At 58.4% G+C, this 24,270-nt stretch overlaps 1 protein-coding gene across 13 annotated transcripts in view; it reads right to left on the bottom strand.

The window, feature by feature from the left end:
• SPNS3 (sphingolipid transporter 3 (putative)) overlaps positions 1–22,291 on the bottom strand; it is a 33,758-nt gene extending 11,467 nt beyond the window's left edge. For 10 of the 13 annotated variants that reach the window (XR_003515371.2, XM_027568213.2, XM_027568219.2 and 7 more), the window contains exons 1-8: positions 21,724–22,291; positions 18,752–18,817; positions 14,608–14,744; positions 14,014–14,165; positions 13,322–13,388; positions 12,593–12,741; positions 11,628–11,780; positions 8,400–8,589 (exon numbers count right to left, since the gene is read on the bottom strand). Coding sequence is in view for 12 of the 13 variants with exons in the window: in XM_027568213.2 (XP_027424014.2) it covers positions 8,400–8,589; positions 11,628–11,780; positions 12,593–12,741; positions 13,322–13,388; positions 14,014–14,165; positions 14,608–14,744; positions 18,752–18,817; positions 21,724–21,964 (1,155 nt within the window). In the remaining variant the exon portion in view is untranslated. Of the gene's footprint in view, positions 1–1,111; positions 1,607–8,399; positions 8,590–11,627; positions 11,781–12,592; positions 12,742–13,321; positions 13,389–14,013; positions 14,166–14,607; positions 14,745–18,751; positions 18,818–21,723 lie in introns of those variants that run through there. The other 3 variants (XM_027568216.2, XM_027568220.2, XM_027568223.2) reach the window with 3 other exon arrangements.
• Positions 22,292–24,270: the final 1,979 nt, after the last annotated feature.

The raw sequence follows: 24,270 nt of genomic DNA, 5'->3' as shown, positions 1-24,270 counted from the left end.
AAAAGTGAAAATAATCACGTAACATGAGCCGGGAGCCTGTCGATAGAAGATGTGAGACAGACAAGAAGGCAGGTGCTGTCTTTCAAGGTCAGGATTTGCCACTAAGTCCAAAATCTTAAAATCAGTTTGAACTTAAACAATCCCTTTTACTTTGCTTCAATTTCTTCAGGTAAATTCATATAAATTAACTAAATGTATGATTCTATTTATGGGAAATATCCAGAATGAACAAATCTATAAGGACAGAAAGTGGATTAGTGGTTACCCAGGGCTGGGGTAGGGGTGGCTCGGGGAAACGGGGAGGGACTGATTAACAGATACGAAACTTCCTTTAGGGGTGATAAAAATGTTCCAAAATTGATGTGATGATTGCACAGCTCTGAATATACTAAGAGCCAATGAACTGCACACTTTGAAGGGGCGAATGGTATGGGCCGTGAATTACATCTCAATAAATCTGGTTTTAAAATTACACTACTATATGACCTCAGTTTAACAAAAATATTTATGGAAACACAAATTGGTGTACGTCTACAGAGACACATATGGAATGATGGTCACCTAATTAAAAAGCAAAAGCAGAAACAAACAGGCCCAGATGCTGAGAGCAGTCAATTCCGGGGATAAGAATGTGGATGACTGTTATTTTCCTCCTTGCACTTTCCGCTTTGGCGTTTGCGTTCTACGTTTCCCGCAAAGGGAGATACGTACGTAATAGTGCGGCGAGCGGAGCTGTCCGCCCCCCTCCGGACCCACAGCCTGGCCTGGAGCGTTCTGTGCAGTCGTCGTCCTCCCCTATGTGCACGCCCACTCCTGGCGACCGCGCTCAGCCTCGCGGCTTCACCTGACCGCCAAGACCGCTCTCCCGAGCTTCAGACCCAAACCTTGACGTTTCCAGCTAATGCCTGAAGAGGCATCTCGAATTATACACCTCGAGAATCGAATTCTTAATCCCACCCCCTCCGAACAAAGCACTGTCCCTCCCTCAGTGTGCCGGATCAGTATTTGGCAGTGCTGCCTGGGATGGCTTGCCGAAACCCAGGGTCACCCTGGCTCCCTCCCCGCTCTCCCCCGAGACCCAACGCATAACCCAAACATACCTTCTCCACACTTCCTCCACCCCACCTGTGCCCACGCCGCAAGCAGCTCAAGCCTGTCTTACTGGAAAGCCTCCTCACGGGGTTCCTGTTTCTGACTTTGTTCTCTCTCACTCTACCAACAACACGGCCGCTAGAGAGGCCCTGTCAAATCACAGGGAAGACAGTGGCCATGCAGTGATCATGCATCTTGGAGCCCACACCCTGCATGGCCACGGTGAACCCGGCCGGCCTGCACCTTGCACCGACCGACAAGATACGGAGGCAGCGGTGCCGTTCCTGGCCTGGGCCTCAGGAGCCGTGGCAGCCTCCATCCGTGCTTCCCAGGAGCGCTGCCCTGAGACAGCCCTGTGGGAAGGCAGGCCACACAGCTGAGGACGCTTCCACTCAGAGGAGAACCCGGGAGCCCACAGACGGACAGGAGGGAGGCCAACGTGTACGTCCAGCCCACGCCTTCTTCCAGGTCCAGGCGGCCACGTGAGTGAGCACAGGTGGAACACGCCAACCTGCTGAATCGTAAGAAATAGCAAATCATTGTTTTGGGGGTGATTTGTTATGCAGCAACAGGTCACTGTTACAAAACCACGAGTCAGATCAGTTCATGTCTGTGCTAGAGAGCCTGCCATGATTTCCCACTTCTCTCACACTCAAGGCCACGGTCCTTCTGTGGACAGGGCTCTGCACCCCACGGCCGTTGCCTCTGACCTTACGTCCTCTGCTCTTCCCCAGCTCGTGCCATTCCCACCATGTTTCCTTAAGCACACCGGCCATGCTCTCCCCCTAGGGTCTCTGCATCGGCTGCTCCCTCCTCACCGTACCCCAATATCCACCCAGTTCCGTTCCTCACTCTGCTACTTAAGTGTCACCATCTCGGCAAGGCCTCGCTGACCACCTGGACTGGCCCCAGTCCCTCCTCTTGTACCCTTTCCCTGCTCTGTTAGTCTCCACAGAACATATTCCCACCTAACGGTGCCTGGCACACAGGAGGTGCTCAGGAAGTATCTGATAAGTGAGTAAACATTTCTGCTCATTCCCAGCCACCTCACCCTGCCGGGCTCTGCACCTTGAGGCCCTCGGGGCCCAGCAGCAGTTTGAGGGTGAAGACCCCACTCCAAGGTTTCTCACTTGTGAGGCCCGAAGAGCAGGTGGGACTAGAAGCCCCCTGAGGGTGGCCCACACTGTGGGGCTTCATGGCTGGGTGCCCGGAGGAGCCCAGATTATATTTACCCCAAACAGCCACTGAATATCCCCGTTCCCTCAAAAGCCCCATCAAAAAACTGAATCTCCCTTTGATTCTGAGCAAGAGCGTGGCTCGAGTGAAACACAGAAAGCAGCAAAAGTGATGCTGTGTAACTTTCAAGGGCTGGTCATAAAAGCAACGTGGCGTCACCAGGCCTTCTCGGGACCCTCGTCCTTGGGGGCCGGCCGCCATGTTGTGAGGAAGCCCCGGCCGCGTGGGGAGGTCACGGGCCGCTGTTCTTGCCAACGGCTCCAGCATCCACCACCTTTGATGGTCCAGCCCCCCTCCCCGCTCCACCCCCCCCCCAGTTAACCTCAAGTGGGAAGGAGAGAAGTTAACCTCCCCCAACCCACCCAAATGGCAAACTTGTGAGCAAAACAAGTGTTCTTGTTGTTTTAAAACTGCTGGGTTTCATCACATCCCATAGTGACTAGAACAGGCATGGAAGCTCATTGAGCTCCTCAGGGAAACCGAGAGGTCGGGACTAGCACCCCACATTACAGAGAACCGGGGCTCAGCAAGGCCAATCTCTTACCCCGGCTCATACAGCAGTGCAGATGCAGGAACAACGTCCAGCTCTTCCTGAAGCCTCGATGCCCACGCACTCCCATCCCGACTCCTGCCCCTCCGTCTGGACCACAAAGCCCACCTGAGAGGGGTGGCTGACATTCAGCTGCGTCCTCCAGCCACTGGGCCGGTAATGGTGGAGCCCTTACTTTGGGCTCCGAGTATAAACCTCTTCTCCTCTGAAGGGCAGTAGCTCTGGGAAGGAGGCCAAGGAAAGGGGTGTGAGCCAAGACCTGCTGTGTGTGTCTGGATCCTAATTAACAGCTGAGCAGCCCACTTCCCCTGCCAAGGGGCCTGGGAGGAGGGACGAGATGGAACACTGTGGAGGTGGGCTCTGGGCATGGGCTCCCCTGGGAAGGCCCCGGAACAGACTTCATGAGCTCAGGGAACCTCACTGCCAGGAAACATCCAGCACAGCGCGTCCCCAAATCCCTCCTCACGGAGCAGTGGGTCAGACACGCATGTGCACACAACACTTGGTGCCTGGACACACACGCGTGTGCACGCTCATGCACAGACGCCTATGTGAAACAGCACACACAGACATGCTCCTACACAGCACACACAGAATCAACCCACAGACACGGGCAATCCACATTCGGCACGACCACGTAGGCACACAGAGATGCATATACACAGGACACACATGTCCACACGCGTATCTACAGACCTGAATAGATTCACCCTACAGTGCACGCGCACGCGCACACGGGCCCGCCTTCCCAAGAAGCCAGATCCGTCTCCCCCGGACAGTCAGAGACAGGGCGGGAAGAACTGGTTTGGTTCCTGGAATCTGGGAAAGTGAAGGGATCCATGGACGGACGGACAGATGGATGGACAGAAGAGCCGCGAGTGACTCTTCCTCTTCTGAACACAAGTCAATCCCTCAGCCCTCTCTGTACACGCTTTCTGACATCGGCCCTGGATGTCCCCCAGATCTGCTGATGGGGCTTCCTGCTGGGCCGCAGCCAGTCCCCACCCGTTAGGGCTGCAGGGGTGACGTTGTGACCCCCAGCTGCAGACTCCATGTCTAAGTCCCCACCAGCATCTCCCACCACTGCGTCATCCAAACCCACTGCACCTCCACGGCCCTCTCCCGGTCTCCCTGGCGAAGAGGTCCCCGCGCCTCTGTGTTCTTTCACACCCCACACGGAGTCACCAGGACACCCCTCCAAGAATACTCAGGATCCACCCACGCCTCCCGCCTCCGTGGGGCAGCTCTGGCCCACGCCTCGCAGCCGTTGCTGCCCCATCCCTGTCAGGGCAATGGTCTAGCGCCGCCCACACCTGTGTCCACGGAAACCAGACTGATCCTACTAAACGTGGGCCGATAACCGAGGAACAATAGAGAAAATCAATAAAACCAAAGTTGGTAGCAAACTGACACCGACCAGGAAGAAAAGACAGGACACCGGTCACTGAAACCAGGGTGGGAGAGGCGCACGCCTGCCAGCCTCGCAGAGACTGGAAGGGGTTACTACGAACAACTGTACGCCAGCAAATCAGACCCTTACACAAAGGTATGAACTCTTAGAAAGCCGCCAACTATTGAAAGCGACAGAAAAGAAATAAAAAGCCTTAATTGATGTATAACAAGTAAACACCGAGTCAGGAACCACAAAACTTCCCACAAACTAAAGCCCAGGACCAGGGGCGCCTGGGTGGCTCAGTTGGTTAGGCGACTGCCTTCGGCTCAGGTCATGATCCTGGAGTCCCGGGATCGAGTCCCGCATCAGGCTCCCTGCTCTGTGGGGAGTCTGCTTCTCCCTCTGACCCTCTTCCCTCTCGTGCTCTCTATCTCTCATTCTCTCTCTCTCAAATAAATAATAAAATAAAATCTTTAAAAAAAAAAAAAAAAGCCCAGGACCAGATGGCTTCACCGGTGAATTCTCAAAATGTCTAAAGATGAATTAACACAAATCATTCCCAGACTCTTCCCAAAATGAAAGAGGAAGAAGAACTTGCCGGGGCGTTCCGTGGGGTCGCCGCCACAGCCCACGTCAGCCTCTCCGGTGGCGATGGCGTGGCACGACCAAGACAGGCTCCGCGCCGGGAACGCGAGGCTGGCTAACTGACACACAGGGCGATCCACGCACCGTATCAGTAAAGGACAAGCCACGCGGGCACCTCGACAGACCTCCCTCACTCTCAGCCCAAGCCGGTCCCAGCCAACGCACGCGGGCCCCGTGCAACCCCGACTTCCTGTCCTCCCGTCCGTCCCTCCTCACTGAGCACGGGGCCCTTGCAGTTCCTCAGACCCAGCAGGTGTGCATCTAACCCAGGACCCTCACGACCCACACCAGCCCTCCTGCACCTCCCGCAGGACCGCCTACACGTCTTCGCCCAACACCGCCTCCTGGGGAGCCCGCGGCCGCGCAAATCCGCCCCCACACACTCCCAAGCGCTGCATCCTCTGAAATATCGTGAAGCGCACTCCTTTGTCTTGCCTGCCCGCTGCCTCCCTCGGCAAGGATGTAACCCCCCAAAGACGGAGGCGCTTTAGTCCTTATCCACGGCCGCGCCTGCCGCAGTTAAACCAGCACGCCCCTCTGCAGGCCCTCCGTGTCTGTTGAATGACTGAATGATGTGAATGCCTGGCACTGTGTCTCGGGCCCAGCACTGAGGAAGATGGGAGCCGCCCTGGACCCCGGGGCTGGGAGAGCGGTCAGAGCATGAGGAAGACGGTGTGAGAGCACCAGGAGGGGAGCGCGGGTGGGGCCCGGCAGTCAGGGAAGCTCCGAGGAGGGATGGGGTGGGGAGGGAACCAGGACGGGCCTGCCCGGGGGACGCGGCCATGAGGGCCATCCGGGTAGTTCCCCGAGGGCTTCGAGCGCCAACAGGAGGAGCCAGACTGGGTCCCAGAGGCACCAAGGAGCCCGGGAAGGTCTGCGGTGTCACTGGCCACGTGAGGACAAGAGACTGCGGTAGGTGAGCAGCAAGGCAAGCAGCCCGGGAGGGCAGCTCCTGGCCCAGGTCCTGGAGAAAGACAGAAGGCACGCGCCACGCCAGGCAGAGGGGACCGGGAGAGGAGCGTAGGCCTGCACGTGGGAGGGTTCTGTGACTGGTGCTGGGCGGGGGGGAAGGAGCCGGGGCCTGGCTCTCGAGCCCGAACAACGGTTCAACGTCAGAGGCACAGACGGAGGCACGGAGTGGGCTCCTGCTCAGGAGGTCCGGAGGGTCCGCGCTGCTCCCGGAAGGCTGGAGCCTGGCCTGGGGGCTCAGTGCCACCGGTACCCACCAGGCCCCAACACGAGCCACGGGAAGGAGCGGCTTCCCAGCACCAGAGGAGGGGCACGTCCGGGGCCCGCCCGCCGTCCTGCCCCACAGCCCTTCACCCCTGGCCAGGCCTCAAGAAGAATTTCTCCGGCTGGCTTTGTCAGCCAGGCGCAATGTCACTTCCAGACGAGGCATCCAGCTCTGGAGATGCGCCCGGCTGCAAAGGGGGAGACAGCTGTGTCCCCTAAACACAGCCAAGGAGCTGCCTCCCAGAGACAACCGAGACCGTGGCAGAAGCAGGGCTGGCAGGGGTCCGCGGCCCCAGCCGATGCAGGGACAGGCCCGTGATGGGCCTCCATCTGCCCGCGAGGTCGGGCCCATGCAGCCCCGACTGCGTCTTCCGCTCCCTCCGCCAGGATGTCCGCGGGCACCCAGGCATTTACCAGCGCCTAGTGTATGCCGGGCTCTGCTCCCCCCCGGGGGCGACAGGGTCAGCAGGGCGTCTGCGGTGAGTCTCCCTTTCATCTGTCCTACTGCCCGTGTTGCTGTCTCTGGGCCTCAGTCTTCCGACCTGTAAGAGTCCCCGCGCGGGTGCCGCGAGGGCTACATAGGAGCACGCGCAGAACGCAAGCCAGCAGGGCCTGTCTGCTCTCCAAGGGTTTTGGCAGGAGCCCACGCACGGCTGGACACGGGCAGGCAGCACCCGCCCTGCGAGAGACGCACCGGCCCCGCCCTCAGGCCTCGGGAGAGAAGCGCCCCCACCCCGGCGTGTAGAGCGCAGGCTGCGGAGGGTTCACTTGAAGAATGCGGACGCTGGGGAGGGGCTCTGGGAGGCCCACCCCCAGACTGAGGACGCCAGCCACATGCTGACCTTCCCGCGCCAGAGGGCACCGTGGGGGCACCCCAGCACGTCACCCAGGAGCGCGAGGACAAGCGAGCCGAGGCCCGTCCCGAGCACATGCAGGGGTCTGACAGACGCCACGGAGGGGGAGGGCCCGAGGGTCACGAGAGGGGACCGGCGACAGGGTCCGGGCAGGAACAGCCGGAAGGGCCCCCGTGGAGCCGAGCAGAGGGAAGCCGTGCCATGGAGGCGACAGGGTCACCTGCAGCAAGAATCAGACGATGCAAATACCAGAGCTCCCAAACCCACAAAGCACCCCCGAGCGCAGAGCTCGCCACAGTCTGGGCCACAGCAAAGCGACTCTGGACTCGGAGAATCCTGCCCCATCTCGGGCCGTCCTCGCCCAGACTGGAAGGGAGGGGGCCACCCTGGGGAACAGAGCGGAGGTGGGCCGAGCGGGACCAAACCAACAGCAGCTCCCTCTTGCCCCGGTGCCATGATCTGGGCCTGGACAGAGAGTACTGGGAAGCACAACCAAAGTTTGGGTTGAAACGGGACCAGGCTTCTTAGTTCACGAGTGTAACTGAAGACCTGTGGGGTCTGGTCGTGGGTAGGACACTAGTAAAGCCGTTAGTGATTTGCCTTCTGAGTCCAGCCTGCTCAGGGGCATCTGTATCCGTGACGGGGGACCCCAGGACCTTGGAACGGGATGGGAGGGGGAGGGGAACCCGTCTGGCGGGGGCAGAATCACAGGTCCTTTCCCATCGGGTGAGACCATCAGGGCCGGGGCGTGGGGAGCCAGGGACACTGCTGGGCACATGTGTGGGGGGGTGCACACAGCCCCCCCATAACCACAGTGCCTGAGCCCAAGCATGAGCAGAGAATGGTCTGGAAAGGCTCTTGGAGAAGAAGCCTTTGCGCTGGGCCTTGCAGAAGGAGAAGGATTCAGGATGCCCAGGAGGGAAGGGTGTCCTTGGCAGAGGCTGGGAGGTGTGAGCCTGCGGCTGGAGTGGCCACGCTGTGGGCCTGGTTGACCTGCCTCACCCTGGTGACAGGATGCATGGCATAGTGTCAGACCGGCACCCTACAGGGGCCATGGCCGGTCTGGCCCTCACTCCCCTCGTCGTTCCCTAAGTCCCCTCGAGCTCACAGCATCCTCGAGGAATGAATGAGTCCCACTGTCTCCAACCAAAGTGTTAACCAGCGGCTCGGAGGACACCCTCTAGAGTCAGAGAGGCTCAGGCTCAAATCCCAGTGTTCTGTTCCTTCCGAGCTGTGCTACTCTTGGTAAACCTCAATTTGCACATCTGTAAAATGCGGGTACCCAATGCTCCCCGGGAGGAGTGAGAGACAGAAGTAGAGACCAGGCACAGTATCAGCCCATGGACGGGAACGACACACCAGGCCCCCCCCCACCGCCCCAGGGGCCCTCACTTACATAGGAGGCCAGAAGAGTGACCGGGGCCAGGATGAGAGCCAGGTAGAGGCAGGGGGCCGCAATGAGCAGGCTATAGGCACAGATGAGGGACTCAGCCCGCGGGTTGACTTTCTTGTACCTCCTTGAAGCCTCTGCTCCCAGGACCACCCCAATGATGCCAGTCACCACAGTCAGAATCCCAAAAATCAAGCTGAGGACAAAGAACAGAGCAGGGTCAGTCAGCCAGGTGGGGTCAGCCCTGCTGGGGGGTTCAGCCCCCAGGGCAGGACCGAGTACCTATGGGGACTGTGGCTGTGAGCCCCTCCCCGTCCCTCCGAACCAAGGCTTCTGGGGCCTCAGGGTCCTGGTCAGGGACCTGTTTACTCGCCTTCCCCCCATCCCCATTCCTGTCTCATCCTGGGGACATCACCGGCCATGGGGGTGACTGGCCCAGCATGCCTCACCTCCAGCGAGCTTCTCCAACCTCTCAGCATCCCAAACTGCCCCCCTCAGAAATCTCAGTTGCCCCACTCGGGCCCCAACCTCCTCGCCTTCTCGCCCCCACATGAATGGGAACGGAGGCACAGGAACATTTGTTTACTGAGCTCCTAGGACCCCCCGGCCCTCATCAAGCTTTGCCCACGCCCTCCTGAACCCCACTGTTCCATGCAGTCTTGGCACCCTCTCCAGCTGCCCCCTCCTAACTGCACTCCCAGTCCCTCCTTGAGCTGCACTTGGCCCCCTGCACCCGGCCCTGGGGAAAGCTGTTCCTCCAGAGCAGACTCCATACGGGTCCCCTGAGGGTGCTTTCTAAACTACAGATCTGCCCGACCCCCACCGAAAACCCTCCACCGGCTCTCAGACACCCACCGGATTTGTGCCAACTCACTATGATGAACGTGGCCCTTCAGGGTCTGACCCTGGTTGATTCAACCCCATCCCCCAGCTCCAACCTCTTCTGCCCCCAGACGAGTTTCTGTCCCTCCTTCAGACTTTCACTTCTCCGTCTGGACACTTGACTAGTTTCCCCGCCTACCAAACTTCTACTCATCCTTCAAGACCCCTCACAAATATCCCCTCTCTGGAGATGCCTTCCCCTGCCCCTCTGCAGATTCCTTCACTCCCTTCAGCTCCCAGAGCACCTTCTGTTTCCACCATCAAGGTCGTTCACCAGACTGTGATGTCCTGGAGGACAAACACTGGGTTTGGCTTACTTTCTTGACTCCGTGCTAGCAGCACAGACAAACGTGAGCACACGAGCTCACGGACCCGTCCCAGAACTCCCAGAGCCTGAGCTGGAGTCCTGTGTCCTGGAGCTTCCCGCCCTTGCCGCACCCTCACCCTGGGGCTTACCCCAACCACGGAGGCTGTATTAATAGCTGAGGTGGGTGCAGAACCCCGACACCGGGACTTCTATCTACTCTGTGGCAGGCTGAATAATGCCCCCCAAGATGTCTGTGTCCTGATCTCTGGAACCTGTGACTGTTACCTTCTACGGCAAACAGACTTTGTCACTGGGATTACGTTAAGGGTCCATATTCGAGGGGCCCTACAGGCAACCACAAGTGTCTCCATGAGAGGGAAGCCGAAGGAGACTTGAGACACAGAGGACAAGGCAACAGGACCATGGCTGCAGAGACTGTGGACACGGCCACAAGCCAGGACACACCTGCAGCCCCCAGAGGGGACGAGGCAGGAGGACAGTCCCCTGGGGCCTCGGAGGGGGTGCGGCCTTGCAGAGCTTGGCTCTGGCCTGGTGAAACCACTCTGGATGCCTGGCCTCGGAGAACAGTTCTGTTGCTCTAAGCACCACGCCTGTGCCACTTGCCACGTGGGCCCTAGGACGTCGTTGGCCACACAGGGTCCGTGGAGAAGCCAGGTCGGAGGACGAGGCTGAAGCTGAGAAAGGGGAACTGACTTGCCCACGGATGCAGAGCCAGCGAGCGCCAAACGAGAACGTGAGTCCTGTGACCCCGCCCCGCCGTTGTGTCCAGGCTGCCACGGGACAGCCCCCCCGTGTGTCCAGGCTGCCGCGGGACACCCTCCCCCCGTGTGTCCAGGCTGCCGCGGGACACCCTCCCCCCCGTGTGTCCAGGCTGCCGCGGGACACCCCCCCCCCCCGTGTGTCCAGGCTGCCGCGGGACTTTGAGACCCCGGTCTCTGTCTCCGGGAGATAACAAGCCTGGGGTAGAGCCAAGACCAACAGCACAATCTCACTGGATGCCCTCCTTCACTCCTTCCCTGATGCTTCCCCTGAGCACCTGCTGTGTACCAGGAGGCCACGGATGTTCACGTCACCAGCAGCCCCAGGCGGCTCCGGACGCTCCAGGATGTGGCGCTAGGAGCACCGGCTTCGGAGTCAGATGGGTTTGAGGCTGGCTCTGTTGCTTGGACAACTCACTAATCTTTCTGATCTTCCATCTCCTCATTCCATAACACAGGAACAATAGGGTTTATTATCATAAACCCTCAGAGGGTTTTTCAGGTAAAATGCTCCTTATTCGGCCTGAACTAATGGGATCGCTTAAGAAGTAACCATGGAAAAGGGAAGGGAGCTCCAGGCAGAAGGCCCAGCTCAGGCCGAGGCACAGACAAGTAACAGGGCGTGGGACATTCTGGACATCACGTGACGGCCCCTCTGGGCTGCAGTGGGGGAGATGGAGACAGAGGGGAGGCCAGGGAGAAGGGGGGGACACAGGGGTCGTGCTCCACAGCCCATGTCGCTGAGCCTGGGCCGCAGGGACAGGCACAGGACGGAGGACACTGCCCTCCATGTGGCTTCATCTCCCTCCCCAGCGTCCTGGCAGCTTTCCCAGGATGCTTGGTGCCCCAGATGAGGCAGGGAACACGTGAGTGCAGGTGTGAACTGCCGGAGCCCTGGAAGTGACGAGGCACCCTAGTGCCTCAGTGTGCCATCTGTAAAATGGCCTCGTGCTGCGGGTCCCATCACCCCACAGGCCCCACAGGCCCCAGAGAAGCCTCACCCCTCTACCAAGTGCCTTCCGGACCCCCACAGCAGCCCAAGAGTGGGGAAACGGGCCCAGAGGAGACGAGGCCGCTGGCCTGTAGCCACCCAGAGCCCCAGGAGCTCGGCCAGAGCTGGATCCTGGCCTGCTGGGCCGCCTGGGTCCCAAGCCCTGGGCTCTTCACTGAGACACTGAGCTCTGGGGCTCAGAACTGCCCGAGCACTTGCCTGCCAAGAGCCCCCTGACCTGGGCCAGGGGCCCACGGCTCCCGGAGACCCCTCACCTGTCCTGCTCGTTGCACAGATCCTGGAGGCAGGGAAGCTGAAGCCCATGCACCACACGGGCCTCGAACAGAAACTTGGGGGCCCAGAAGCCCAGTGCTCCAGTCACAAAGGCTATGGCGGTCACCCCAAGGGTCGACCACACAAAACTCCAGCTGCAAGAGAAAGTGTCCTGGCTGAGACCCCCGGGAGAGGGCTGGGGCTGCAGGGCCTGGCGGCTCCTGTCAGGCCCCGCCCCCACGCCTGCAGACTCTGGTCACCCAGGGGCTCAGAGGGCTCCGGGCTCCGGATCCTCGCTGACATTGCCTAGGAGCCCTGCACACCCCACTCCACACTTTCCTTCTCGCTGGGCCTTCCTCCCTGCTCTCTGCAGAGCCAGCTCTCCCCATCCCGGAAGGCCCAAAGCCAACAGCACCTTCTCCCGGGAGCGGTCCCCTCTGCCCCCACCTTCCTCCAAGTGCCCCCTCCACCGGCCGCATGGCTCTGTATCAAAGAGAGCTGGGTCCCGTCCGCGCCCCACATTCCAGTAAATCATGAGGCCTGGGAGTGCAGTTGACGCCTGTCTGCCCCCCAACCCATGCCTGGGACAGAGGATGGACGCACTCCCACAGGCTTGCAGAGGTGAGTGATTAACTCCCAGCACCCTCCCGGCAACCCTGGGAGAACTACGTCCATTGAATAAATGAGGGGAGTACGGTTCCAAGTCTCAGGTCACTCGGAGATAAGGCAGTGGCCAAGCCAGAGTCAAAACTCACACTGCCTCCCCCTTCCCTCCCTCCCAGCCCCCATCCTGTTGCATGGCAAGGCGAGAAGGGGGCCTCCAAGTGAGGCAGGGGCACCTCCGTTGGTGAGTGGGAGCTCAGAGGAGGAAGAAGACTATGAACATTGGGGCTCCCTGGAGGCAGAGAGAGGCAGGGCAGGGCTGCTGGGGCAGACGGGGTTCTCAGGGAGGAGCAGGGACACTCACTTTCTCCCCAGGTACCTGACATCCTCACACCAGCTGCTCCTCAGGGCCCCCATGGCCACCTCTTCCTGCTTCTCAGCAGCTCCCCGGGGCGGGTCTGGAACCAGCGCGATAAGCAGGATCAAGGCCACGGCTTCCAGGCAAGGCAAGACCTGGGCACGGGAGGGCCCAGGAAGCTCAGGACCACACATACATGCCCAGGACCCAGGAGATCCTGCCGGTGATGAGCCATGTGGCCCAGTGTCTGGGAGGGTCTGTGCCCTGGGGGTGGGGCAGGGGGCTCATTTCTTGGCTGCGCCCTCACCCCTAGGAGTACAGCCTCTCTGGGGAGTAGGGTCCCCTTGGGACTTCATTTAATGTGTGCAATAGACACTACTGCCCTGGGGCCCATGAGCCCGGCCAGGAGGACTCACCACCTCTACCCGCCAGGCCCGTTCTACCCTGGGCTGCTCCCACCCTTGTCTGTCCCTCCCCGAGATTCCATGATGCAGCCGGGACCACCCCACCCATGTTACAAGCCACTTGCTTGAGCTCACACCACTAGCAAACCCAGCAGCCAGCATCTGAACCCAGGGCCATGACCTCCACAGTCATGTTCCATCCAATTTCTGAGCTGCCAATGTCTGACACCCCCCATGGCGCCAGTGACTGTGCCAAGTGGCTAAGGCCACTGGAGGCTGGAAAGTCCCTGCCGGCCCAGGGGGATCGGAGGGAAGAAGGGGCTGGACTCACTCGGAAGGCCCAATGCCAGTTCCCAGTTAGCTGCAGCACAGCTGACCCCAGCACGTAGCCCAGGCCGCTGCAACAGAGGGGCAAGGGGGATGGCGGGTAAGGGTGGGGGGCAGGTCCAAGGTTGCCAGGCCAGCCTGTGCTGGGGCACCCCACCCCAGGGAGCTGGCTTCCTGCTACTCACAGCCCTGCCACAGAAAAAGTGAGCCACGTGAGGCCCAGATGTCCACTGCCCTTGGTCAGATCACTGGTGACCTCTGGCTCCAGGCCTGTCCCCTGCACCACTGCCCAGTGCCGCCCTATCTGAGGACCCAAGGCTCAGCCCTGCCTGAGTCAGGCGGTTCCAGGAAACCTGGATCAGAGCTCAGAGGTTGGATTGCAAGTCCCACTCTGACCTACCCACACACCCTGCCCCGGGAGGTGCCTGGCCCAGCCCCACACACTCCCCAAGCAGGCCTTCCCAAGTGCCCTAGGGTAGAAGGAGCACCTGTATTATCTCTAACCCTTAACACAGCCCATTGGCCAGTGTTCTCACCCCCCTGTACAGACGAGGAAACTGAGGCCCAGAGAGGTAAAGGGACGTGGCAGGGAAGGGGGAGGGCTGGGAATCAAATCCCATCCCCAGTGCAGCTTCTGTCCCCAGACTGTGGGCCTCAGTCTACCAGCCAGGGAAGTGGGTCCTGGGTGGTACCGACCTTCCAACAGGGATGAAGATGTAGAAGATGGCCAGCACTCGGGTCCGCTGGTCCCTCACAAAGAGGTCGCCCAGGACGGTGGGCGCGATGGTGGAGTAGCTGGCAGAGCCTATGCCCACGACTCCCCGGGACAGGAAGAAGAGCCAAGGATGCTGACACAGAAGCCAGTGAGTCTGGGATCACCCACAGGGCAAGGGACCGGAGTGATGACACGTGCCCCCGGGGAGGAGGAGGGGGTGGGGCTGAAGACCCCTGGCTGGCCTCCCAGCCCGCGTTCCCCCCCCCCCCCGCCCCCACATCGCATGGGTGCCCCCTGCTGGTGCTTGCAGATACTGGGGGCCCCGGGCCCAGGGGAAGTCTTTTTCTGGGCTTCACCTTTGCCAGGCCCGCGGGTGCCCCAGACAGAAGCAGTCACAGGCAGCAGTGGGAGGTGCGGGAGAGGAAACATCTAAGGGGGTGCTCTCTAGGCCCTGGGAGGCACCCCTGCAGCCAGCCTGGAGCCCAGAACATATGGAGGCCGGCCCATCTGCTTTCCAAGGGAGGAAGCAGGTGGGGGCAGGACCCCAGGGACCTTGCAGGGATGAGGGGACCTACCTGGGGGGAGATGAAGGAGCTGGAGAGGCCTGCCCCCGACCAGAGCAGGATCCCAACGCTCAGCGTGGCTTTCCGGCCATGCCGGTCGCCCAGGTAGCCAAACACAGGTGCAGACAGCAGCAGGCTGCAGATGAAGACTGAGGGGGAAAGGCAGGTGTCACGTGCATCCCCCACTGTGGCGGATAGGCGCACGGGCCCGCAGGCCCCCAGAAGGGACCTGGCTCAGATGCCACAAGCTGGCACCTGCAGTGGGTGGGGGCCAGGAGGAGGAAAGGATACGGTGAAGCCTCCATCCCCGCCTAACACATAACCCAACGCCCAGAGTCAGGGGCACGGGAGGGGGAGTGGAGGGGTTGGGCTCGCTCCCCTCCGAGCAGCCCCCCAAGCCCTGGGAGGCTGAGCCCCAAGTGAAGGTGGAGCCCGTCCTGGAGCAGCACAGGGAGCCCCCAGTGCTCCCCACCAGGACCCTGTCTTTGCACAACTCCCCCCCCCCCTCCTCGCGCCTGGCCGGGCTGGCCTGACTCGGCTCTCACACCCCTGCTGGGGGCGGGGGTGGCGGGAGGCGAGGGAGGTCTGCCCGGGCCTGCTCTGCGGACCAGCAGGGTTTAGAAGGAGCGGTCGTCCCCGGAGGCTGGAAAAGCCCTGGTTTTCCGAAGTAGGTAGACCATTCCCCTGACACTGTCGGTTGTATTTGTACCATTTTTTTAAAGTAAACCCTTCTGAATTGGCGACTGGATTAGTGAATACATCTGCTACCCTGCGAGGACAAAGAAACGGCCACGCTTTTGCACGACTCTGCCGTGCGCATAGGTACCCTCGCGGCCCCGAACCGCCTCCACCCTCCGCGGGTGGAGCGAGGCGACCTGCACCCGCCTCCACCGGAGGCCCCGCCCCACCCCTGGGCCTCCATTCGCTGAGCGCAGATGATTGACATAGCCCGAGCCTAATGAGCGTCCAGACTCGTCCCAGCTCAGGTTCCAGCCCCTCCCACTCCCCCCCCCCCCCCCCCGACCTGCTCTAGTATTAGGCAGAGCCATATGCAGTCGCAGAAATTAGGCCAGTTTTGACCTACAAAAAAACGGCAATTTTTTATTGGTTATATGGTTCGACCTAATACTCCACAGAGAATGGTCTTTGGTGTCAGTGGCATTTAGAATTTTAATAGCTACTGCCAAAATAGGCCTCCAAAAAGGCTGTATCCGTTTACACGGGCACAGAAGTTCATGCTCCCTTGCTGACATTTGATAGGATCAATCATATTGTTTTTGTTCATTTAACGGTTGAAAAGCAGACGGTGTCTCGCTGATGTTTTAACCTGCATCGTGCTTATGTGCAGTGAGTCTGAGCAGCTTCCTGTGCTCACGTCCTCTGCCCATTTTTCTATGGGGCTCCCTGTGGTTTGCAAATCATGTCTCCCAGTCCTTTATATTTGTTTTAAGGATTTACGATGCAAATTCTGGGGCTGAACTACCTGGGCTCACATGCTGAACCAAAGACTGCCTAGCTGTGTGACCTTGGGCAAATTCCTTAACTCTTCTGTTCCCCTCGAATCAATGATAGGAGATAGTAATTTTGCCTTCCACAGAAGGTTATGGAGATTTTAAATGAAATAAAGCATATAAAAGGCAGTGCCTACCTTTATGTAAATGCCTCATCAATGTTATCCACTGTTGTTACTAACTGCGTTTATAGTTTCAACCACCATCATATAGAAGAGTTTAGCTTCCGTGTACTCGAATGTATCAATCTTCGTCCCTCCAGGATTGTTTCTTGTTTAAGGCATATCTTCTCTACCCAAAGGTTATAAAAAATATTTCCCTACATCTTCTAATCCTTTTATGAGATTTGGGGTAGGGATCCCTTATAGGATATAAACAACCTCACCCCGCAGATGGCCTGAGACGGAGAAGCCTGCCCCCAGGGGAAGGCACCCTCCTGCAGGTGCGCTCCTCCGCTCCTAGCAGCTCCAGATTCAGATGACTTCGGAGACAAAGGGGAAGGAATGAAGGAGCAAGGCGTGAGGAGAAGGACTCTACAGATGGCTGCCCAGATTCGAATCCCAGCTGTGTGGCCTTCAGCAAGCCCATAGCCTCTCTGCGCCCCAGGTTTGTCCTGGGGAAAATGGGCGCAATAATAATCATCATCCCTGCCCTGTGGGGTTGTTGTGAAGGGTAAATGAGCTGATATTACAGGGTACTTGAGACAGTGTCTGGTCCACGGTAAAGGCCACATCAGTGTGGTTTTTAAATATTATCCATCAGGAGACCAACCCCAGGAGCCTCTGTCCCATTGGAAGGGAAGGGCCTGCTCCAGCCTACAACTCAGCCACGCCCTCTCAGTCAGGGGCTTCTTCCACTCTGAGCCCTGTGGACAAACAGTGGCGTGGGGCTTGGGGCCACTGCACCGCCACCCGGGAAGGTGAAGATCCACCCGAGGTCACTGGAGAGAGAGAGCCTGGTCGTCAGGCCTCCAACCCCTGGCACCCTCCACATACCTCTCTGGGCTGCTTCACACACCATGCACAGCCCCAGGACACGCTTGCACACATGTGCGCATGCTTCTCTCTCCATGGCATCTCACTTATGGAGACCTTGTAGTAATAATCCTGCTCACCAAGGTTAGGACAAGGGAAGGCAGATCGTGACTCAACCACCGTTACCTGTTTAATCTAGAAGGTTGTGGGGACTGAGCCCAGAGGGTCTTGCTCTGGCTCCTCGAAGGTCAGCAGCTGCTGCAGGCCTCAGCCTCGAGACGAGCGGTTGGAAAAGACACGTGGTCTAAGGCAGAGGTCTGCGGGCTCTTTGCCCCAGTGCTTCAAGAAAGAAGCTTATCAACCCACATACCCCTTCATGTGTTTTCAGCCGACATTTAAAATGTTTTCATCGTAAGTTTAAATAGTTGCAAAGGATGTGATTTCTATCATTATTGTATTTTTTAAGTATATTTTTATCCAGATCCTTGGGACTGCCGATCACATTCATTCAATTGATGGGAAATGTCTGCCGTCTATGGACATTTGCTCCAACAAGTAAAGCCAGTCCTTATTTGCCAAATCAGTCCAACAAATCGGACTGATTGCCTGTAAGGAAGATGTTAAAATGTTGGCTTCATTTTTTCTAATTGAAATGAATGTGTTGACACCCATCCGTGAGACAACATCTCACTTCTAAATTCTAAATCGTAGACTATCACACCAGCAGGACAGCCAGATATGGCTGGGCACTTTGCCACGGACTTGTGGCCTGGAGGAAACATCCCGAGCTTCTGTGTCATTCTCTCTGCCTGGTTTGCACGGCCTCCCCAGCAGAAGCCAAGCATCTGTGGGAGTCCCCTCTGCCTGGCACCCTGGAGGCTTTCCCACTCCAGGGCAGGGCACCAAAGCCAAACTCAGAACAGGGAAGACAGACATTTTCCTTCTTGAAGGGGAGGCAGGAAGGAGGAGCAAAACTTTTCCTCAAGCAGGTCCGTTTTAGGGAAGAACAACACAGGCTTGCGGGTCTGTAGTGGATTCTCTCAAAAGTCTGCTCACGTGGTCCCTGGAAATTTTTTGTGTATCGCTAGGGGTCCCCGCAGAAACTTGTTCTGAGGTGTTGGGGTAGCGGACTGTTAGGGGAGGGGGCCCACAGGGAGGAGCGACACGTGTGCTAGTTACATGTTGAGTGTGTACCCCGTGCCATGACAGTGCATGCACATGTGTGTGTGTGTGTGTGTGTGTGACCTTGGAGGTGTGGCTGCTCCTTGCCCCTGGACTGACTGCGGGCCCCGTGGGCCCAGACCCCGGGTGAACCCATGTGGGAAGTACACATCTCTGTCTGTCTGTGTTCTGTGGGCCAGATTTTTCAGGGAAAGCCCACGGCGGGATTTCTCAGCCCCAGCAAGCGTCGGGCGCCCAGCTGAGCCGATAGGGTTGAGTGACCGCTCATCACGATCTGAAGCTCAGGAGCCTTTCTAGCCCCACGCCCCCTGCTGCTTTGCAGCACCTGCGCTCAAACCCGAAATGGCTGCTCAGACACCCGGGCTCAGCCCACAGGCTCCCCTCCTCCCACCCACACTGGCCCTCGCAGGGGACCGGTGGGGCTCGGCCTGACCCCCTGCCCCAGCATGAGCCTGGGCCCCAGCTCCGGAGCAGGGACTCGCTCCTTACCTGTCTGAAGCAAACCAGCGTTGCTATCACTGATCTGAAAAAAATTCTGTATGTCCAGCAGCATCCCTGCGGATAGATGGACAGCACTCAGGACATGGGAAGTGGCCTCCTGGGCCTCTAAGGGCAGTTACCCCCGCCTGTGGGACAGGGCCCCAGCTGACCAGCGCAGCACGGAGTGTGTCTCTGGGTCCCACTGCTCTAGTTCCCTCTCCGCCACGCCACGCATATGCAAGCGCGTGCGCGCACAGAGACACGGGTACCCATCAACACAGGAACACATACCCCAGAGGCCCAAACGTTCGCCCATGTTCATACACAAGCATCCACCCCGGCACACAGACTCACAGACGTGCGGACAAACGGGCACGCCCAGAGAAACGTGCCCTCAGAGGCACACACACACGCACACGGACTCTGCACGCCACAGGACTGCTCGCGTGTGCGTGTGTGCGGGGTTGCTGTACACACCCTCGTCAGAGCGACCGGCAGCTCCGAGTTGCTACACGGTGCACAGCTCACTTAGACTACAGTGTTAATGACTACACAGCCCTGCAGCCCAGGCACCAGCTCCAGACATTCGCGGATGTACATCCATGCGCGAGCATGGACATACAAAGACACGCATGCCCTGGGCTGCACACACGCACACAAGCACGTTCTTCCAGAGGCATGAGCAGACAGATGGTGCCCGTGAGAGCTTCAGAGACAGGTCCCACTTGGGTCCCAACTCCCTGAGGGGGGCAGGCTCTTTCTGCACACCAGCCGGGCTTCGGGAGCCCCTCCAAGGTCTTCCTGGGCCACAGGCCAATGCAGTGGGCACTCAGCCTAACACAGAGAGAGGAAACAGGCCCAATTCCCCGAAATCCCCTCAGCCTTTGGCAGCACTTCAGCAAGCGTTAGTCAGAGTGGAGGCACCTGCTTATCTGAGCTGGGAGGCTCGGGCCCCATCATTAGGAAGAAGAGCAGTCATCGCTGTCATTCAGCTATGAGCCGGCGGAGGGCCCAGCCCCTGAGCGGGGCCCTGCAGGTGTCCCCCTAGGAGGTGGGGGAGCATCCGCGACCCCAGAGGCAGCCCCCTCCCACCCCTCTGAGCCCCGCCAGCAGGCGGAGGAAGGCCCAAGAAGCAGAGAAGCCCCATATGAGATTTTTGTTCAGGCATTTGCTTTGGGCCCGAATATCACAGCATGCAGCCATACAGCCTGTATGTCTTTCCTTCCTTTTTAATACTTTTAACTACACGAATAAGACGTATTCGTTGGAGAGAAAAAACAGAAACACTAATAAGCAAGCAAAGAGTTAAAAATTCTGTAGCATCACACCCACCCTTCACCCTTAGCAGTGAGGACTCACTCCTGGTTTTTTCTGCTCCCGGCCTCCTCCCAGCCCTCTGGGGCCTTGAGCGGACCCCGCACCCTTCCTCCCCCCGCTGCCCCACGTCACCTGCCCCCACAGAGCCACTTCCCACAAGAGCACGTGAAAACCACCTGCCCCCAGCTGTCCCGGCCGTTCACTCGGCGTGGTTTCACTTCTCCTGGCCTCCTTCATCCAAGCCAGCAACCTTGGCCTTGCTTCCCGTCCAGCCGGAGGAGGTCCCAACAGGGAAGGGCCTCCACTGGCCGGACTCGGGGGGGGCTCCCCAGCCTGCAGGGCTCCAGATGCTCCCCCACCCCACACACACCCTGCCTCTCCACCTCTTCCCCGCTCAGCTCCGGCCCTCGGCCCACACAACCGCACACCCACTTGGGCCTCCACCTAATCCCCTGCAGTAGCCCCGGAACCGGATGCCCCCCATCTTGTTCGGCCTGCACCCATCTCACTCTAGCCCCCCACCCCAAAAGTTGTCTGTGGCTCACATTGCCTCAACAGAAAGCCAAGCTTCCAGCCTGGCAACCACAAGGCCTGTGACCTGGCCCTGAAGACCCTTTTAGAAGAGCTCCCTGCTGTCCCACCTCTGGTCACCTCTGCCCAGAGCACAACCCCCCACTCTGTGTGCCCACACCGACCCCTCACCCAACACCCTCACCTCACTCCACTTCCTGCCTCGCCAACTTTCTCAGCTTCAAGACCCAACCCAAATGCCCCCTCTTCTGAGCTCGGCCAGAGCCCTCAGTCGCCGTCCTGGGCCCCCCCCACGAAGGTCCAGCCTGCTCTGGTCTGTGTGTGCCCTCTGAGCTCCCCGGAGATGGACTCGCGTCTGCACACGTCTGCAGATCGGATCCTGTTCACCGCACAGCCGCTGCCTGGTCGGGGGCTGAGCCCGTCTCTGGTGCACCAGGGTCCTGGCCTCAGGGCCGCTGCAGGTGCCCCCTGACCCCCAACCCAGCCCCAGCCTGGGCTTCCCTCTGCCCCACGACATGGGCATTCCTGAGCTCCAGAACCACCAGACAGACCCTCCCTGGGTCTCCAAGCCCCGTAGTTCACGTTCAGTCAGTCAGTCTTAAATGAATCAGTGATGAAGAGAAAAGAGAGTTAAATCTGGAATGAATAAAGGAATGAATGAGTTAAGGGAATGTGTGAGTAACAAGAAGAGCAGGTTGAGCCCTGGGGCCTCCAGGAAGGAAGTCAAAATGTGCAAGGCTTGCGCACAGCCCCCACTGTCCCAGAAGCACCCAGCAAGCTATTTCTGGGCCCGGCTGCCCTGCCCTCCACAACCTCACTCGGCATTCCACCCAGAACCTCCAGGCCTTCGCCCGAAGGCCCTCACTGCGGTCCTCGCTCCCCCCACCGCTACCACGCACCCACACCTGTGTGCACAGGCCTAGGTTGGGGCTGGATTGGGAACGCAATGCCCCCCACCTCGGGCTTGGCTGAAACTCCCTCCAGGGGGGAGAACGGCAGGGAGGTGCTCCACAAGAAGAGAGTTTGCAAGGCGGAGGGCACCATGGATGCACCGTGCCGGCTGGAGGCCTGGCAACCATGAGTGAGTGGCAAGCAGGTGCTTCCCAGGGCGCTGCCCGCTGTCGCCTCCTCACCTGCAACGATGAACCAGTTCATGTAGTTCAGGAGGTTGATGTAGCAGAGCACCGCGGCGGCCAGGCAAGCCCTCCAGTGGGGCAGGCTCCAGGGGGCGGACGCGGTCCCAGGGGGGCACGGACCTGCGCCTGAGGCCCCAGGGTGCCCGCCCGGCCCGGTATCCCAGCCCTCCGCCGACATGGCCCCAGCCTCACCAGCCTGAGCTCCTGACCCAGGATGGCTGCCGGGACAGAGGCACATCGGCTCTGCACCGAGTCACTTCCTGTGGGTTCCCGGCCTCCCGACCTCAAAGTAGCTGCCCTAACTGCCGAACATCTTATCGCAGGTTCCTCCTGAGCCCACCGCAGGCTGGCCCTCAAGGTTTCACCACCCCAGGCTCTGAAGCCTGCTGGCGGCCTACCCTGGGTGACAGGACATGATGTGTCCCCTCAAACCTCGCCTGCGGCTTCAGTGGCTACAACAAGGAAGAGAAGCTTCATGCGATGGGAAATGAGATGAGTCTCCGGAGCCCTGCTCTCCAAAAGAGGGTCTGGCTGCCGCACAAGAGACGGGCTGTGAGTGCAGGATGTGAGCCGGGCCAGATCCGGAAGGCTGGGTGTGGCCGGGAGAGTAGCACCCAAGTGTGAGCGACGCCAGCACCTTTTCCACTCCGGTGCCCCACCTGGGGAGGCAGGGGTGGTGGAGGGGCTGCCCCCGGGAGGACAACGGACTCAAAATCCAGGGGGAGGGGCAAGATATTGGCACGGTCTCAAAGTGTCTCTTTACAGAATGTTTACTGGTAGCGGGGGCGGGGGGAAGTAACCCTACAGTCGAAGAATCAGGCAATGTCTAGACCAAGGATTAAAGTAACACCACTGCCAAGAGCAGAGGGCATTGTGCGTCCCCCACCCCCACCCCCCGGGGGCCCTGAGCCGGCCACATGTCACCTAGGCAGGGTTCCAATCAGGAATGCATGACCCGGATCTAACGAGGAAACATCAGACACACCCAAATTGAGGGACACTGTTTTTTTTTAATAGACTGTGTTCTAGAGAAGTTTAAGGTTCACAGCAAAATTTAGCAAAAGGTTGATTTTCTGTAATCCTCTGCCCCCACACACACATAGTCTCCCCCATTATCAACACCCCTACCAGAGGGGGACGTTTGTGACAACTGAACCTACACCCACACATCATTGTCACCCAAGCCCATCGCTTACATTAGGGTTCACTCTTGATGTTGCACATTCTGGGGTTTAGACAAGTGTATGATGCGTATCCACCTCAATGGTATCACGCGGGGAAGTTTCTTTGCCTTAAAGTCCTCTGTGAACTGCCTGCCTCCCTGCCCACCGCTGGCAACCACTGTTTTTACCATCTCCATAGTTGTGCCATTTCCAGGAAGCCATAGAGTCAAAATCACACCGTATGGAGCCTTTTCAGACTGGCTTGTTCACTCAGCAATATGCATTTAAGGTGCTTCCATGTCTTTTCATGGCTTGGTAAAGTCATTCTTTTTCATGCTGAATAATATTCCATTGTCTGGATGGACCACACTTTATTTATCCATTCATCTACTGAAGGACATGTTGGTTGATTGCAAATTTTAGCAATTATAAATAAAGCTGTCAAAATCATCTGTGTGCAAGTTTTTGTGTGCACTCAAGTTTCAACTCCCTTGAGTAAATACCAAGGATTGCAATTGCTACATTGTACAGTAAGAGTATGGAACACTATCTTTTTAAAAGGTACTCTATTTTTTATTTATTTACTTAAGAGAGAGTGTGCACATGGGGGGAGGAACAAAGGGAGAGAGAATCTCAAGCAGACTTGCCGCTGAGCGTGGAGCCCTACGAGGGACTCGATCCCACGACCCGGAGATCATGACCTGAGCTGAAGTCGAGAGTTGGACGCTTAACCGGCTAAACCACCCAGAGGCCCCTTAAAGGAACTGTATTATGCAAAAATGTCAGTCATAAAAGACTAAGGAAGACTGAGAGATTATTTCAGAATAAAGGAGATGGAAGAGCTGTGATAATTTAGTGCAACCTGGACCCCAGACTGGAGGGAAACGCGTGCTATTGGGTCAACTGATAAGACTGGAATGCAGACTGTAGACCAGGAAGACATACACCAGCATCGCTCGTACTAGAGTTGATGACGGTGCTGTGGTTGCGTAGATGAAGCCCTTGTACTGAAGTATTTAAGTGTAATAGACACCGCACGTGCAACTGACCCTAAGTGGTTCGTGGAAAAGAAAGTAGAGATAGTGCGAGAGCAAATGGGGCAAGACATGAAGGGTAGCGAGTTTGGGTAAAGATTTTGTGTGGGTTTCTCTCCGGACCATATTATAATTTTTCTGTAAGTTGAAAATGAATTCAAAATAAAAAAACAAAGCACAAAATGACAAACAACCCAATTAAAAACAGGCAGCGGACTTGAATAGACATTACTGCAAAGATGTCCAAACGGCCAACATGCACCTGAAGAGACGCTCACTATCACCCGTCACTAAGGAAAGGCGGATCAAACCACAACGAAGATGGATGTCATTTGAGCAGCTAGCAG

This window comes from Zalophus californianus, chromosome 16 (genome assembly GCF_009762305.2).
Source record: "Zalophus californianus isolate mZalCal1 chromosome 16, mZalCal1.pri.v2, whole genome shotgun sequence".
Taxonomy (NCBI): Eukaryota; Metazoa; Chordata; class Mammalia; order Carnivora; family Otariidae; genus Zalophus; species Zalophus californianus.
This window is presented reverse-complemented; position numbering and strand designations above follow the sequence as displayed.